The sequence below is a fragment of the Pseudonaja textilis genome, chromosome 10 (genome assembly GCF_049901715.1).
Source record: "Pseudonaja textilis isolate UNSWEBS1 chromosome 10, rPseTex1.2, whole genome shotgun sequence".
Lineage (NCBI taxonomy): Eukaryota > Metazoa > Chordata > Lepidosauria > Squamata > Elapidae > Pseudonaja > Pseudonaja textilis.
Window position 1 is genome coordinate 18,109,529 of NC_141999.1, and position 17,559 is coordinate 18,127,087.

Below are 17,559 nucleotides of genomic sequence, written 5' to 3' on the forward strand. Positions count from 1 at the left end.
CTCTGTGCAATGTACATGAGAAAAGATGCTTAAAGAAATTCAAAAGCAAATTGTGTGCGTGGGTTGAAAAATGCTCTGTCTGGTGTCTATTTACAGTCAGAACCGCTAATTAAAGAAGCCTTACTAAGTGCCTGTCACGAGAAATAAATTACAGTACAGTCTGCTACCGACACCTCCCTGGCTGTCCTTGTCTCTGTCAGCAAACGGAGGGACAACATACATGACATGAAACAATCACAACATTTATGCATTGAAGCTGAAAAGTCTTTTTAAATGCATACATTTGAAATGCAATAAAGCAAGTTCCAAAGCTAAGAACATTGTGTAATAATTTATTTGGAATATGTATTAAATTTGAACCTATTCAGACAAGTACAGGAGAAAGCAGGGGGAAGGGGGGAATCACAGGCCCAATTTTGAGATGTTAGAAACTCTTTGAAAGCTGCCATGTCCAGCCCAAATCATTTTTCCTGGTTTCTTGCCTTTTATCTAAGTGTGCATTCAAATGCAATCCTTTCCCCACACCACTCAGCTGAATTTGGCAAGCTGATAATGTGCTTTGCCTCATTCATGGCTGGCTGGGGAATTCTGGGAGCTGAAATCCACCCATCTTAAAGTTGCCACGGTTGAGAAACACTATTCTACATGTCTTCTCAAAAATCATCTCAGAGAGTTTAGTGGATATTGAATCACAACCTTAGTACCAATGGCTTCTCTTTGAAGAAAAAGAAGAAATATTTTGGAGATGCATAACCTAATACATTTTGGAGAAAATATCTGTTTTTAGAATCAGGAGTTTTAACATGACATCCAAAAACAAATATCAATTTTGTGAATAAGGGCAATTTCGTATATTGTTTTTTTTTTCCCTCCCACATCCATACAAATATTTTGACATATTTTGCAAACTTTATAACATCTGCCCATTACAAAATCAGATTACAGGTAGAAAATAGGAAGGAAGGAAGGAGGGAGGTAGGGAGAGAGAAAGGACAGAAAGAGAAAGAAAGAAAGAAGGAAGGAAGAAAGAAAGAAAGAAAGAAAGAAAGAAAGAAAGAAAGAAAGAAAGAAAGAAAGAAAGAAAGAAAGAAAGAAGAAAGAAAAAGAAAGAAAGAAAGAAAGAAAGAAAGAAAGATTCAACCAGTGACCCATCCTAAGCTACTGCAGTTCCTGGAGCAATGAAAACTGTACCTCTTTATGTCTCCCCTCCCACCACCATCCACCTTGAAAAAGTGTGTTCAAAAAGTAAAGATCAGTTGTAAAGACCTTGCTACTTATTATGCTGAAAGGATCGCATGCTGACAGTTTTGCAATCAATCATCCCTGTCCACCTCACTAACTCTAGTCATGATTGCATATGGTTGGAGAGGAAGAAAGGGGAAAAAAATATAGGCTGCAGGGCAAGTTGCTGGAGGGAGGCTGAGGAGAGAGAGAGAGAAAGAGGATGAAAGGAAAAACATACGGAGCAATAAAAACTAGCCTGCTTCTGAAAAAAGAGAAAAAAGAAAATGGAAACAAACCATACTCCATGTAGGAGGAGTCAATGAGTGGGGAACAGCCTGGAATTTTGCACGCTTACTTATCTCTTGTAGTAAAAAGGAAGGCAAACAGGCCTTTCCCGAGCTTCTGTTCCTGGTGGAAAACTTGTAAGGATTTTAAAATTCAGAACAATTTCAACCAATTCCAACTGCATCTTAAAAAGTAGATCAGCAGCTGACTTTGGTCATTTTGGGAAAAAAATCTGACTGGTTTCTATGAGAGGGATCTATATAACTGGCAAACCACCGTTCCCCTTTAAGGACCATGCACATTCAGACTATAAACAACAGCTGAAGGTGGAATGAGACATTCTCCCAGTAAGAAAGCAAGCCACTCACAAGCTCTGTAGGGTTTCAATCTCACAAAAGGAAAGGTTGATTTATTTGTTCATTTATTTACTGTTTGCATGTTTGGGATACAGCTCAGCTGCTGACAACAGCATGAGAATATTAAGATCTGGGTTGATTTGGGAGCAGTGTAAAGACCCTGTTTCAGAGGTGCTTTAATGAGAGATTAAATTTCTCTTTCTGATACCCCAAAAATTCAGTTTCAAAACATTACGAAAGCTTATCATCTGAAGCATTTCCTGGTGCAGAAAAAAAATTCCTTTTGCCAGGCAAAGATAGGAAAGCCGCGGGAAAGGAATCCCATGTGCAGACATATATTTTTTTAAAAATCTAAATGGCCATTTTACTAGCCTGTTGTTCCCCAGAAGCAATGAAATACAACCCCCCAAGCCTGCTTAAAGAGGCTGTTACTGATTGGGGATGATGGCTGTTTTAATTCAGCATATTTGATCCACCAAGATTTCCAGAATTTGAGAGAAACAAGATCTAAAAGTTGGATAAATGCAAGTGTCCTCTAGGCTTGGTTGCATCCTAAGAAGCAAAAGATGCAATGGTTGAAACTGTTTAGAGCAGATTTTTTTCTCAATCTTAGCAAGATGTGTGGATTCAGAAAGCTGGCTGAGGAATTCTGGGAGTTGGAAGTCCACACATTTTAGAATTGCCAGTTGAGAAATACTGCCATTAAAAAAAAGATACCTATGAAGTATGATTATGGTTTATATATAAAGATGCACGGTGAAGAAAGGATGAACAGGATAGATCTTTCTCCTTATCTATAATGCTAGAACTAGAGGTTACTTAAGGACCCTTACTAGCAAAATAATTAATGTTGATCAGAGGACTACCAATGTTATAAACCTTGGGAATATGCTGCCAGAAAATGTGATCTTAGCGACTAGTTTGTAAGGCTTTGAAAGGATGCTAGACTAATTCTTAGATCGATGGCCTTGGCCTTGATGCTGCTTTCAGCCATGGAACAATTTGTCTCCACATGCTACATGCCCAGGAGCAGTAGTGGGAGAGAAGGCCTACTTCGACTTCTCATCCATGGGTTTCCTAGATGCATCTGGTGGATCAAATGAGACTTAGATCGGCCTAAGCATGATCCAGAAGGAATATTTTCATATTTTCATGACTGAATGCAGGGTTTATACCCAGGAACCAGAGGGAGAAATTCTTTTTTCCAATACTACTTTAAGGAAAGCAATCTTAATCTTTGCTAAAATTGCACTGGTACAAAGGATTTCAGATACCGAGAGTCATTTTCAGATACTTCATTCTGCTCTTGCCTTTGAGAAGAAGATTCACCAGAGGTCCAAAACTCTGCCAAACCTGCTTGATCAGAAGTGAAAAGGGCCTTCCAGCCAGATCAACAGTTCTTTCTTCAATCATTTATCCTAAGGTATTTGGGTGGCTGCTCTGTCTTACTCATGGGAAGATTGTTAGTGTTCTACTTCTATTGGACTTAAAGATATACTTCCACCACTAATACAACTGATCCCTTTGCAAATACCTCACCAATAGAATTCTACCCCTTTTTCTAAATAAGGACCATTCTGTTCAATGAGACTTATTCTTAATTGTTCTCCTGAGCTGCATTCTAAGCATAGTTACAAGGACAGTTTATTACTCTCCAAAATATTTATAGATATCAACTCCCATCATTTTTGACCACCAGCTGTAGCAACTGTAGCTGATGGGTATAATCTAACTGTGGAGTGCTATAGGTTTCCTCATGCTTGATTTAATGTGTAACTTTCACTGAGTTCAGCTCAATGGATCCTTGACAAAACCACCAGATCTTTAGATCATGTTATCAAATTCCAACTATTTACCCCTACAACTGCAGCTTCTCACTAAAGCGTGTTTTTTTTTAAAAAGGTGCTTTTTGAATAAATAGAAACATGCTTTTGCCTGAAATGTTAGATATTAATCTTGTTAGGAGACTGGAATTAGCTTGCCAGCTGAGAATTACAGCTTTTCTTCACAAACACCAATTGGAACGCCATCTTATTAACTCAGTGATGGAGGGTTCCTTCCCAGCTGGGTTTCATGAATTCCCAACTTCGACAACTTTTTAAAACAATGATTCAACTATTGCTTAATCAGCAAAATACAGTATCTTTTTCTGTACAGTACAAAAAACACAGGATATGTGTGTGTGTGTGTGTGTTGGAACAGATGGGGATTTGGGAGGAGTCTTGATTTAAAAAACCAAACCAAAGGTGGAATTTGATTCTGTAAACATTACTCCAATGCAACAATAGACCTAGAGGCTTTCCAAGCAGTAAAAACTTTTCCTGAGATTATTTTTAAAAACACAAAAAGTTTCAGATGCTTGAAATCCTAGTTGTTTTGCCCTTTTTCATTGTTGCTAAACTCCTGATGTAAAGAAAGGAATGGGGAAATTAAAAAGAATAATGATTACTAGATTCTTTGACTTCATCTTCCGGCTGATAACTGTCTGTTTCTTCAGAACAAAAACCACTAACAACAATACTTTTATAAGGATTTACCAAACCGTGACCATTTTGAGTAGGCTTTGAATGCTGAAGCTTTTGTCACAGGCTTAAAAGCTTTGGAGAACTTAATATATTCATGCCTATAACATGTAACAGTCACACTTGGGTGGCTGTTAACTAAACTATTTCCTTATTGTAATCTTGAGAGAGAAGTTTTTTAGCTTTTCCATTTCTCCTTATCCCAAGTGGATGTCTAATCAATATTGGTCATAACACCATGGAGTTAGAAGAGGCCAATTAAAACCCCCAAATTCAACCACTTGCTCACTGCAGGTTTTCAAATTAAATGCTCCCCAAATGATGGTTATCTCGCCCCATCATTTTTTCAGTTAAAACTGCTTTATGATTGGAAGGATTTGCTATATGACCATGAGGATTAACAGTCAAGGTTTTCAGTATAATCATAGGTCCTCAGCAAATAATGAAGGATCCGAGATATTTCTTCTATAGCGTTCCAGTGTCCTCAAAATCAATGGGATTCTTGATGGGTTTAAAACATCAGCCTTCTGTCTTCCTGAGGTTGAACAAGCAGAGGAAAGAGAAGGTATTTTGCCCAACAAATTTACTTATTGAAAAGGGCACTTTTTCTCAAAAGGCAAAGCGACAGAATTGATGGATGCTACAGAATACAATATCCAGTTGCTCAGCAAAACACACAGCACTTTCATTAGTCATGCTAACAACAACAGGAATGTATCATTGGGAACTATTATGGGGTGCAGAAGGAAACCCTTGATGAAACAGAACATACATTCTAGGAAACAGAAGTTAGTCCTCTACTTAACAGATATACATAATGTAAAATTGGATCTAAGCATATCTGGTAAAAATGGCTTGACAATGAAGGTCATTTCCATGCTAGCAATTCATAGCATCTTCTAGAGTCACCCAAACCATTCCTATGTCAAAAGGGCAGTAGCTGGGCAAGCTTTATATTTCTTCAACCATAGCTGGTGGGTGCCCTGGAGACGCTAGAATTCACTAGGTGATGTTTTCGGTCATCTCATCACTTTGTTTCTTTTTAACCTGAAAACTATGATACTTCGAATCAAAACAGGGTGGTAAAATGTCCACTGTCTTATACATGGAGAAATAAATGATGTGCCTAAATGTGCTCTGCTTTCTTTATTTTGTTAAAGACAGAAATGTAGAGTTATTGAGACGTGTGAGCTGGAATTTGATTTTTTTTTCCCCAGCTTGAATCTGAAATGTGAAGTGAACGTTGGACAGATAGAGAGCCAACTCTACTGCTTATGATCATCAGCCTCGATGAGATGGATCAAGACTCTTGGGCATTGTGGTGAAAACCAATCCATTCAATTTCTCCTAGAAACACAACTTCTTTCATGAAACCCTATCAGATAGGGGGAATAGCCATTAGATCACAGCTGTTCTGGATTTGTCAATTTGATCCTTACGATAATGACCTGGAATCTTGCTCTACTTTGATCGTTTGCTAGCAAATTAGACTAGGTACCCAAGATTTAGCAATTTACCACAGCAGAAGCAGAAAGAGCTGCCCTCTGACCATTCTGTACCTATAACCTGTTGGCTGGCCAAAAGGACCAGTGTTTACTTGTGGGGTTTGTGTGTGAGAGAGAAAAGGGGAACCCTAATCTGTGTTAGTTGACCTTCAGTATGTACTCTCCCGGAAATGAAAATGCACCCCGTATTTTGGAGTGCAAACATCAGGATATCAAAAACAGTGGATAATGTGGAGTCCCCCCTGAGAGATGATGGATGCCCAGCCCAGGAATGGTGACGGCTTGGGGTCTTGTTCAACTACTATAGTTCCAGTTGGAAGGAAGGCCTTGGTGAGAAGAGGCCTCACTTGACTCGGATTTCAGCATATTCAGCCAACTCCTCGGTCAGGGTATAGCTGTCCTTGGTGGACAATTTGGTGAAGTCTATGTTGGCATAATCAATCCCCAGGTCCTCACGCTTGTTCAACAGCCGTTTGTCACAGCGCCCATACTGGAGGAGGAGGTGAGCAGACAAACAAGAGCAGGTTATTGCTTGCGCCAACTCCCTCTCTGAGTTATATCATTTGGTTTATTCCCGTAGAATCAAAGTAGGATTCCAGATATTGCTGAGGACACTCTCAGCAGTCCTGGCCATCAGGATCAATGCTAAAGGATATTAGGAAGTGTAGTTCAGCAACATCTGAGGCGGGGAGACAAGTTGAACTGCAAGACATGAGGTGGTAGAAATAAGGGACAGGATGCTATGTATATAGACCACAAATGGAAAGTGTCCACTTACATGCAAACATTTAACCAAGATGCACTGATAGACGCAACATAAATTTTACCAGGAAGGTTACGATGACAGACACCACAGAAACTTGACAGAACTATCTTCCTGGGTTTTTCAAAAATATCTGAGTATTTCAGATGTTCAGACACAAGGCACAATATTTGACACAAACATATTGTCACACAAACACATTCAGAAGCTGCTTTTGGAACTGTGTGCAGACATGACAACTGTTAATGCAAGACAGGCCATGTCAAAAAGGGTGATTTTTTTTTTCAAGTTGGAAATATCCTTAGCCAAGATAAAATTTGTTTTCAAATTACAGACGTGAGAAATGCGTGCAAAATAAAAAATAAAAATCAAAAATCCAACTGAAGTGCTATTCGCTGCAAAGATTCTATTTGTGAAGCAGAGCAATATGACAAGCAAAATAGCTAGGTTAAGCCTTTAACAGACTTAACACGTCTATTTTCCTCTGAAAAAAACATCTCCCCCTCAAAAGTGAAAAAGCAGAGCAGAAGAAAATCTGGCTGTGCCTTCTTCAGAGATGTTACTACCATATGCCTGGCAGTTGTTTGAACTAAAAATAATAACGTGGACAAAAAATGTGGCCTCACATGGCAAAAAAAACAAAAAAACCTTAGACTTTACTGTGATAGAACCTTTTTTCTAAACACCCAAAATGAAAGAGTAAAGATGAAGGGGAAATTAAATAATAATAATAATAATAATAATAATAATAATAATAATAATAATAATAATAATAATAGAAGAAGAATTGTGATGAGAAAAAAAACAATTTCTTTTCCACAGGTCGTGATTCTTCCTCTGAATTCTCTTATTAATTTCTCCCTAGGCTTTGTTTCTAACCAGGATTTTAAAAAAGACCTTGTTATGCATTTCAGTATGTTCTCAGCTTCCTGAAGTTCTATTTTTTTTTTGAAGGTAACATCTCCTTTGCATCCACCTTGAACTCCTGGTGACTTCATGGAAGTGTCCATACTGTTTCCTTGTCACCAGGTCAGAAAGGGTTTTTCTGTGTCTTCTGAGGTGTTTTTCAACTCTCTAATCAAGCCTACAGCCCTGGAATTCCCTGGAGATGTCCCTTCCAAGTTCATAACCCAGCCCAACCTTGCTTAGCTTCTCACCCCAGACAAGACATTTAGATTCCTACCAGTGGTTGTATGCTACCGCTTTGGCATGGTTCACATGAACCGGTAGTAAAAATCACTACCAGTTGGCCAACCAGGTAGTAAAAAACAGCCTCCAATCATCTGACAGGAGGAAAAAAAAGCTTTCGACAATCAGATGAGAGAATAAAAGCCCGAGGGTTGCTCCTAGCTTTTCGTTTCTTCATCCTCTCAGCTGATTGGCTTGTTAGGCAAGCGTGCGCACGCACACACGATCACCCACCAAACTGATAGCGACTAAGGTAGGATCCCACTACTGATTCCTACCACGAAGGGACATACAAGCCCATAAAAACATGCATGGATTCATTTGTGGGAAAGGAGGATAGGGCAATGGGATGATGACAATGTTACACATGGACAGGGAAGCCCATACTTACTTGGCCAGGTCAGTGACTTTCCAGGGAGCAGATCTCTTTAGACTATTAGAAAAGGAAGAGTAGTCACTAATGACTCCAAGGGAGAAGGGACAGCTTGGGCAAACTCAACCCTGCCATGAAATGAGTTTGGGGCACCATGAATTATAGTTAAGTCAGGGAGAGAGATTGAAACCCTGGATCTCTGTGTCATAGGTCATGGCCGTGAGACAATGATGTAGGGTAGAATGTCCATCTGAGCTTCTCATGTCTTGTTCTGTCAATGTCATATCAGGGGTCTGCGCTTGCTTTTTCTCTGTGCTGAAATCAATAGGTCAGCAAAGCCCAAGTAAGGAAACCATTCTTAGAGATGAGTAGTTATGCTACCAGGAAGCACGAAGGAGCACAGTGGCTCGAGTGGTTGGAACGCTGGGCAGGAGGTTAGCAAGCCCGCGTTCGAGACCCGAGAGCTGCTGTGGGGCAGGGTTGAGCTCCCGTCCTTTACTCCAGCTCCTGATGGGGACAAGAAAAGAGCCCACATTGGGCATCCCTAGGACAATGATGATGTCACCAGCTAATCCTTTCAACAGGAAGCGGTGCTTCTGATTGGAGCGCAAAAAAACCAGGAAGAAAAAGTACCCCCTCTCTGACCATTTCCAAAACAAACATCCATTGGAAGGGCACTTCCCATGGATGGGTCTATGGGCAATTGCCTCTACTGCCACCCCCTCCAAAAGGCATATTGTGAAATTATCCACCCTGCTCCTCTAAATAAGCTTTCCGGTTTGCCTTCTTCTAAAATACTGAGCTGACAGGAGCATACTTGTCCTCCCCTTCCATAAGATGGGAATGGATTCAGCCTAGAAGGCAGAAGTTGTGGTCAGGCAACGAAAGAGAGGCAGAGGAGAGACTGTGAGAGAGTGGTGTGTATTGCAGGGAGGGGGACCCATCAACATAGTTCTACCAAGAGCAACTTAACTACAGTTATTGGTACCTCTGATTTTTCCAGATTGCCCGGAGTCCTGTAATCTCCACTGTAGACAACAGGAGGGTTTTCTGTTTGCCCAAAGCCAGGATTTTCATTGTTTTTTCTGGGGAAATGGAGATAATCACAATAACAATATTAACGTAAGACTTAGAACAACATAAAACAGGTAGTCTTCAATTTATGACTGGTTGCTTAGTGATTGTTTGAAGTTACAACATATCCTGAAAATGGGACTTACAACTCAGATTCGAAGTACTGATGTTTGTCTCCCACTCACCACGGTCACGCAATCACATTTTGGGCATTTGGCCTGTGCATTTATGACAATTTGCAGTATCCTGCATCACGCAATGGTGATTTATGATGTGTTTGCTGAAAACCAGTGTTTACTTTCAGTTCCTGGCCAAAAAACAACAACCTTCCAATAGCAAATGACATGTTCACTTAATGACCATGGTGTTTGTTTTACAACTGCCCCCCCAAAGGGCATAACATTGGATGCAGTCACAAGGAGACCTACTTTATGACCGTCACAACTTATGATCAAAATTGTAAAGTCAAGATTCTGAATCGGCTCTTCTGGAAATTAATATGGGCTCCTCATTAAGGATAGGTATCATATATGGGTAGATATTGCATATATGTATCACTTTGATTCAGATAATACACCAAAATGTACTTAAAAGAAGCATTAACTATGGCTTAACACAGTGTTTCTCAACATTAGCAACTTGAAGATATGTGGACTTCAACTCCCAGAATTCCCCAGGCAGCTTCGACTCCATTCTGGGAGTTGAAGTCCACATATCTTTTAAGTTGCCATGGTTGGGAGATACTGACTTTAATGCAAAGCTGAGCAATGATGAGTGTCTGTATACAATGGATTACAAGCCCTCCCCCTCTTGATTTAGTGTGCCAACAAATCCCAATTGGTGATCCACTTCCCTGGAAACCCTGCTGTGTGTTTGGATCTCAAAGCCATAAGAAAAATAATTTTCAGTTGGGTGTAAATCAAAGAAAGTTGGGTTTGGATTTCCCTTCTCCCCAACACTTACTTTTTTCTGGCCTGGCTGACATAGCACACCACAGCTATGAGTATGGCAAAGGCCACAACAGCTCCCACCGGTCCAACCTTTGCCCACATCAGACTATCTGGAAGAAAGGAAGACACGGGTCAACAGACAGGTTTAAAAATGAATGCAAAGAGAACCCATATAAAGCAAGGGTCTTCAAACTTGGCAAGTTTAAGACTTATGGACTTCAACTCCCAGAATTCCTGAGCTAACATGACTGGAGGAGGAATTCTGGGAGTTGAAGTCCACAAGTCTTAAGACTGTCAAGTTAAGCTGTCAAGTTTGAAGACCCTTGATATAAAGAGACAAGATGGTGGCGGAACATAACCCAGGAATATGGGAACAAAGGCTGGGTCATACACGGCACCAACACAAGTTTGCCTTAATGGTGATCGTTGAGTAAACTACAGCTGGATTTGCAGGGCATGTTAAACAGATCTCACTGTTGCAAAAAATAAACAAGGCATCAATCAATGGAAATTGGACCTCCTGAACCAAAGAGAGGAGCCCCAGAAGTGGGAATTGGAAGGGGATCAAAGGCATTTAATACAGGTAGTCCTTGGTTAATGAGTAGTCAATTAACTACTATTTAAAGCTCTGGCAGAAAAAGCTACTTATAGCAATAGCACTTAAGACTTTGATACCATTTCACAGTGCTTTACAATCCTCTCTAAGCGGTTTTCCAGAGTTAGCCTATTGCCCCCAATAATCTGGGTCCTCATTTTACCTACCTCAGAAGGATGGAAGGCTGAGTCAACCCTGAGCCTGGGGAGATTCGATCTGCCAAATTGAAGGCAGTCAGCAGAAGTAGCCTGCAGTACTGCATTCTAACCACTGCGCCTCATTATAGCAATAGCACTTCTAAACCACAGTGCTTTCCAGCCCTCTCTAAGTGGTTTAGAGTCAGCATATCACCCCCAACAATTTGGGTCCTCATTTGACCCACCTTGGAAGGATGGAAGGCTGAGTCAACCTTGAGCCTGGTGGGATTTGAACTGCCAAATTGTAGGCAGCAGGCTGCAGCAGAAGTAGCTTGCACTCTAACCACTGCGCCACAGAGGCTCCTTATGATTATGATTCATCCTTGAAACTGCACCCCACCCCTACAGTCACATGATCACATTTTGGTGCTTGGGAACAACTAGCTCGCATTTTTGTCTGGTTGCAGTGTCCTGCAGTCACATGACAGCGATCTACAACTTTTTTTTGGCAGTTTTCCATTTCTCCTCTCTGTCCCACTCTGCTAGTTTACACTCTTTACTCAATAAGGAGTATAATACAGTATATAATCAATACATTATAACACAAGTATTTTTTGCTTGGAATTTAGGCTCTCTGGAGTCAGAGATAACCAAGTTTGGTCTCTCATTTATATGTGACAGCCCAGCTGATATTTGAAAACTTCTGACACATAATCTTTTGATAGCTTATTTTCCAGGCTAACGTTGGTCAATTAGTTCAACTTCTTTTCAACACTTTGCCTTCTAATGTTATTAATTCATATTCTCGCCCAGGGCGAGACAGCAAGGTATGCAAAAGCTGTGGTTCTTTGTAGCAGTCATTGCCTTCTCACGTGAAGAAGGCAATTGAATAGGAAAGAGCACCACCAAGGGGGAGACCCAGCATGATCAAGGGGCTGCTGGCTTTTCAGTGGGCCAGTAGTTGATGTATCAGCCTTCTCAGACAACTAGTAAGGCTGTCCCTCAATGGCAGCCCTGGAGTGGCTATCATAGAGGGTGTTGTGTTGGCCACTGGCCCCTCCAGCAGCTGAATCAGATGAGGTGATGTGGGATTCAGGGCCATCATCAAGGCCACCTGAGAACTCCAAGGGGGAAGGGGGAATGGAGCTGTCAGAGATAGAGGCAGAGGTAGAGCCTAGGCCGTCCATCAGCTGTCAGAGGGAAAGCCAATAGCCCCCAGGTCTGGAGGTGGCTGATGAGGAAGAGGAGGAACAGCTGGGTTTCAGTGCCTGATGTGTGGTTGCACAGAAGGCAGAGGAGAGGAGAGGAGTGGAAATCTATGGGCCGGTCCTTGGGAAGGAAGACCCACTGCTGCTAGTGAAGCCCCACCCTACCTCTGGGGATAAAAGTCAGGGGGTGGAGATGAATAGATGTGGCAGACAACTATTCATCTCCCTGCTGGACAGACTTGTTAGTCTGCTGTATGTGTGTGTGTGTGTGTGTGTGTGTGAGAGAGAGAGAGAGACAGGGAGGGAGGGAGGGAGGGAGGGGGAAGAGAGGGGAAGGGAGGGAGAGGGAGAGAGAGAGAGAGAGAGAGAGAGACTTTTTGCCGGAGCTGCTGGTGCTCCTAATAAAAGGAACCTTTAGTTAACTACAGAGAGTTTGTTGTGTTTGGGAGCTGAATCAGAACAGATGGTCCAATAGATTGAGGAAGAGGACCAGAGGGATCAGAGGTGATGTTTGCCTGCAGGGACTCTCACTGGAGTGATGGAACTGGAGCTGCTGGTTCTTGGTGCCGTAGACATTCCTGGCAGAGCAGACTATGTAGAGCTGAGAATCAACCTCCCTCTGAACAGTCAGGATGCTGGTGACAATGTAGCCTGTTTTCTGGGAGTACACAAACTCCCGGTCAGTCTCATTGACCGTCACATTGCGGGTGGGCAACTCAAAGGTGATCACAGCTTCTGGGTTGGCTTTGGCTGCACAGATGCATTTTACTGTATCCCGAGCAGCTGTGCACTTGGAGTCCGGAAGAATACGGGGAGCAACTATGGAGAAAAAAATAAAGAGACTGAAGTGCAATTCGGGATGAACTAATAGCAATAGCACTTATATACCACTTCCTAGTGCTTTACAGCCCACTCTAAGCATTTAAAAAATGTCAGCATACTGCCCCCAACAATCTGGGTCCTCATTTTACCAACTTCGGAAGGAATGGAAGGCTGAGTCAGCTGGCTAGGGTCGAAGTCCTGGCAGTGAGCAGAGTTGGTCTGCAATACTGCGTTCTAACCATTGTGCCACCATGGCTCTAATAGCTTTCTTGGACTGTAGAAGTCCTCTCTGGGAGCTCCTCCATTTATGGAAAGCCATACAACAAGGTTGGTCCACACTCTTGAGATGTCTACTTCCAACAGATACGTCAGGGGAAAGAGAATAAATGGGGAGAGGCATAGCTCCAGGTCTACATAGGGGAGGAATTCGCTAGTTCCTTTTCTCCAGCTTTATCCAAATTTACTGCCAACAGTTCCTCAAAAGTTTAAGAACAGATCTTTCCCGGAAATGCCAGAGCTCATAGCTGAGCCTTCTGCATTCAAAGCACTTGATCTACCACCCAGTGGTGGGATTCAAATTTTTTTTTACTACCGGTTCTGTGGGCCTGGCTTGGTGGGCGTGGCTTGGGCACAGCAGGGGAAGGATACTGTAAAATTTCCATTCCCACCCCACTCTAGGGGAAGGTTACTGCAAAATCCCATTCCATCCCCACCCCACTAACCTGCTTTCCAGCTCCATTCTCCTCTGCAGGCAACCAAAGAAGACCCAGCCGATCAACTGGGACTCAGTGGGAGGCAGAGAGTAGATGGGGGCAGGGGCAGTCAGAGGCGGTATTTGCCGGTTCGTTGAACTACTCAAAATTTCCGCTACTGGTTCTCCAGAACTAGTCAGAACCTGCTGAATTCCACCTCTACTACCACCACACTCTACCCAATTCCAAAACACACTTGAGATATTTAGAACTAAAAAAAGGGCTCTCTGGGCACAAAGCCAGTGCTTACATTCAACGGTAAGGTTGAAAGCAGTGCTGCTCTGGCCAAACTGGTTCTCTGCTGTGCACCAGTATTCACCGTCGTCTTCGTGCGACACGGATTCGAACTCCAGCTCCACCTGGCTTTGGTAGACCCCCATGGCTAATGGCTTCTTGTCCTTGAAGATGGTGATCGTTGGGTCAGGGCTGCTCTGTGAGCTGCAGGAGATAGTGACAGGCTCTCCTTCAATGGCCACCAATGATCCGTTGACTACTGGTTTCCAAGGAGCATCTGCATAGGGAGACAAAAGTCAAAAAGAACATGGATTTCATTTTAAGCAAAACATGGTACAAAATGGTCACCCCAGCTAAGGACAGATTCCTCCTCCCAGAACGGTTCCAATGACATTCTTTCAAAGATTTAGCAATGTTGAAAACTTGACTTACATCAAGTTATTCGTTCTTCAAACTTAGCAATAACTAAACAGATCCTGCACGGATAGCCAATGGTCTGCGGCTAACATGTGACCCTCAGATCTTTTTCTCTGGTCTCCAGAAAAAAAAAAAAATCTGTTTAAATTCTGTTTCTCATGCTTTTGACATCTTGCCACCACTCCCCAAACTGCTGCTATGTTTCCTCTTTGCATTGGGTAGAAGTTACATTGGCCTGATCTTTCCTCTTCGCACAAGGTAGACCGGACCGAAGCTTCGCTGGCCTGATCTTTCCTCTCTGCATTGGGTAGACCAAGCCGAAGTGATGCAGGTAGATTGGGACTGCCCCATGGGCCAGATCCAACCATATCGCAGCCTGAATCTGGCCCATGGGCCTTGAGTTTGACACCCCTGCATTAACACGACTCAAGGCTTCTACACATTTTAAAGGATGTTATAGAAACCTTGGGTAGGAGTAATGGGTTTCAGGTTATCCTCACTGCTAGAGCCGTTGGACACGAGATGGGTGGCAAATAAATTTGATAAATAAATAAAATGAATAGGCTTTATCCCAGAATGGTGAATGCATTCCAGAGCCCCAGATTAGCACTCACACAGCACAGACAAGGCAAGGGAGTGGTTGTCTTTGCCATAAATGTTCTCCGCCACACAAGTGTAGAGGCCATCCTGCAGGTGAGTTACATTGTCGAGGTAGAGTGTGAGGTTTCCAGCCAAGTCCTCATGGAGAATTTCATTTTCTCGGAGCCAGGAAATCATGGCTGTTGGACTGCTGTCCACAATACACATCAAGAACACATGAGTGCCATGTAGGACTTCCGTGGAGGAGTTGACTTGCAGGATGCGGGGTGGGTCTGCAAAGGAGAGATAAAGAGGTCACCTTTGAGGTGCATATCCAGTTTTCTTTCTGCAGCAGATAAAGGTAATAAGAAAGGTATCGGCCCGGTATGGTCAAAAAAGTCAGGATGGCAGTCATGTTAGGGCAACCAGGACTTTTGTTGTTGTCTTTTATGGGCATTGCATCCTCATCCTCATCATTACATCATGACTCTCGTGGTGGCACAATGGTTAGAAAGCACTACTGTAGGCTAACTCTGCACACAGCCTGGAGTTCGATCCTGACCAGCTCAAGGTTGACTCGGTCTTCCATCTTTCTGAGTCGGTAAAATAAGGACCCAGATTGATCGTTTTTTTAAAAAAACAAAAACTTTTTTTGGATTTTTATTTTTAAATGTACATCAGTATCAATACCTGAACAGTGTGGCCTCTGGGTATAATTCATTTTTATACAAGTAGCAATAATAATAATAAGAATATTTATTACATTAAACAAATTTATGTAATCCTAATATTAATCTCATAAATAGCTCTTGTGGTGCAGTGGTGGGAATGCAGCATTGCAGGCTAACTCTGCCCACTGCCAGGAGTTCGATTGTCAAAGGCTCAAGGTTGACTCGACCTTCCATCCTTCCAAAGTGGATAAAGTGAGGACCCAGATTGTTGGGGGCAAGAGGCTGACTCTGTAAGCCGCTTAGAGAGGGCTGTAAAGCACTGTGAAGCAGTATATAAGTCTAAGTGCTGTTGCTATCTTGACTTTCTTGGTCACATCCCGCTTAGTACTTTTCCCCCTTTGTTCCCTATGTGAACAAAAGCAGAGTTGGACCTATTTTATTCCATTAAATGATGAGATTGCAAGGCTTTATGTCTAATTAAAAAAAAACTTTTCCTTATGTTTGTGTGTAACTTTTCCCTGTCTACCTCAGCTTTTTTGTTAGTTTGTGAACCAAAAGCAATTTCAGAATTTAAGAGGGAAGATGACAATGGGTGAGAAGCTGTGATTAGCATGCCAGCTCATTTTTCATTTAAACTCATATATTCCCAGTTACTTGTTTTCCCATGGAAGAGAAAGTGACATTGATTAGAGATGAAGGAAGTCTCATGGGAAATGAAATATGCATGTTTGAGGAACGTGACTTGCAAAACAGGTCATCTTTGACAATAAAAAAGGAAAAAGAATACATTAAAATTAAACCGGGAACAAAAAAAATCTGCTTTTCACATGGCTCAGGGGCCAGGAATCCATTAATTACCACATAATGAAGTGCTAAATTGACTGCTAATCCCTTCCACTCAGCAATTTTCTGTGACAGAAGCTTGAGCCATCTAATTAAGATGATGGACTTTTAACATTAGAAAATGTTAAATGTTTCTTTTACTATAGTTATTTTATGGAAGACACAGTTGTGGTCCTGATGTTGGGCATTTCCAGTTACTACAGGTAGTCCTTGACTTATGATCTCACAATCAAACCCAAATTTCTGTTGCTAAGTGAGTTCTGCCCATTTTATGATCTTTCTTGCCCCAGTTGAATCACTGCAATTATTAAGCTAGTAACATGGTTGTTAAGTAAATCTAATTTCCCTCACTGACTTTACTAATCAGAAAGTCGCAAAAGGTGATCACATGATCCCAACACACTGCAACCGTCATAAATACAGGCCAGTTGCCAAACATCCAAATTTTGATCCCGTGATCCTGGGGATGCTTGTAAGTGTGAAAAATGGTCATAAGTCATATTTTGGACACCATTTTGACTTTGAACAATGACTAAGCAAATGGTTGTAAGTCAAGGGCTATCTTTATAATAATTGATTAAATGTTGAACCATGGTTTTAATTCTGCTTTTAGATGGTTGCAGGAAAGCAATACCACAGCAGAATGTGTCATAGTAGGGAGGTAATTCGATAGCCTGAGTCCATCAAGTCTTGTTGCAGAAACTGTCAGCCTCCAAGAATCCTCCTTCTGCTTATCTTTCCAGCTGCCATAGAAAGTGGGGGGGAAGAATAATTGCACTTCGTGGGGGGAAGAGTGCTGGAGGTTTGAGTTGGTGAAATGTAAACGTTGGGATGTTTCCTTGACTATGCTTACTTGCTTACTGCGCAGATGTCGCCTCTTATCTGTGTAAGCCAAGGTCAACCGTCTTGGCATACCAGATATCTGAAACACCACCTGAAGATATCCCACATGACATTATACACATCTCAAATTGGATGGCCAGCTTGAACTATTGTGGGTGGGAACATGGGATAACTTTGCATATGTGATTTTCGCGCCAATTGCCTCAGATCTTGTATTC

The 17,559-nt window shown here is 42.0% G+C and overlaps 1 protein-coding gene across 6 annotated transcripts in view; it reads right to left on the minus strand.

Moving 5' to 3' along the window:
• Positions 1-4,953: 4,953 nt before the first annotated feature.
• MAG (myelin associated glycoprotein) overlaps positions 4,954-17,559 on the minus strand; it is a 47,160-nt gene continuing 34,554 nt past the window's right edge. For 3 of the 6 annotated variants that reach the window (XM_087939944.1, XM_087939943.1, XM_087939945.1), the window contains exons 5-10: positions 15,020-15,277; positions 14,005-14,265; positions 12,712-12,999; positions 10,254-10,350; positions 9,205-9,301; positions 4,954-6,382 (exon numbers count right to left, since the gene is read on the minus strand). In XM_087939944.1, the coding sequence (XP_087796070.1) occupies positions 6,236-6,382; positions 9,205-9,301; positions 10,254-10,350; positions 12,712-12,999; positions 14,005-14,265; positions 15,020-15,277 (1,148 nt within the window). In that variant the 3' untranslated portion in view covers positions 4,954-6,235. Of the gene's footprint in view, positions 6,595-8,234; positions 8,277-9,204; positions 9,302-10,253; positions 10,351-12,711; positions 13,000-14,004; positions 14,266-15,019; positions 15,278-17,559 lie in introns of all 6 variants that reach the window. The other 3 variants (XM_087939946.1, XM_087939947.1, XM_087939948.1) reach the window with 3 other exon arrangements.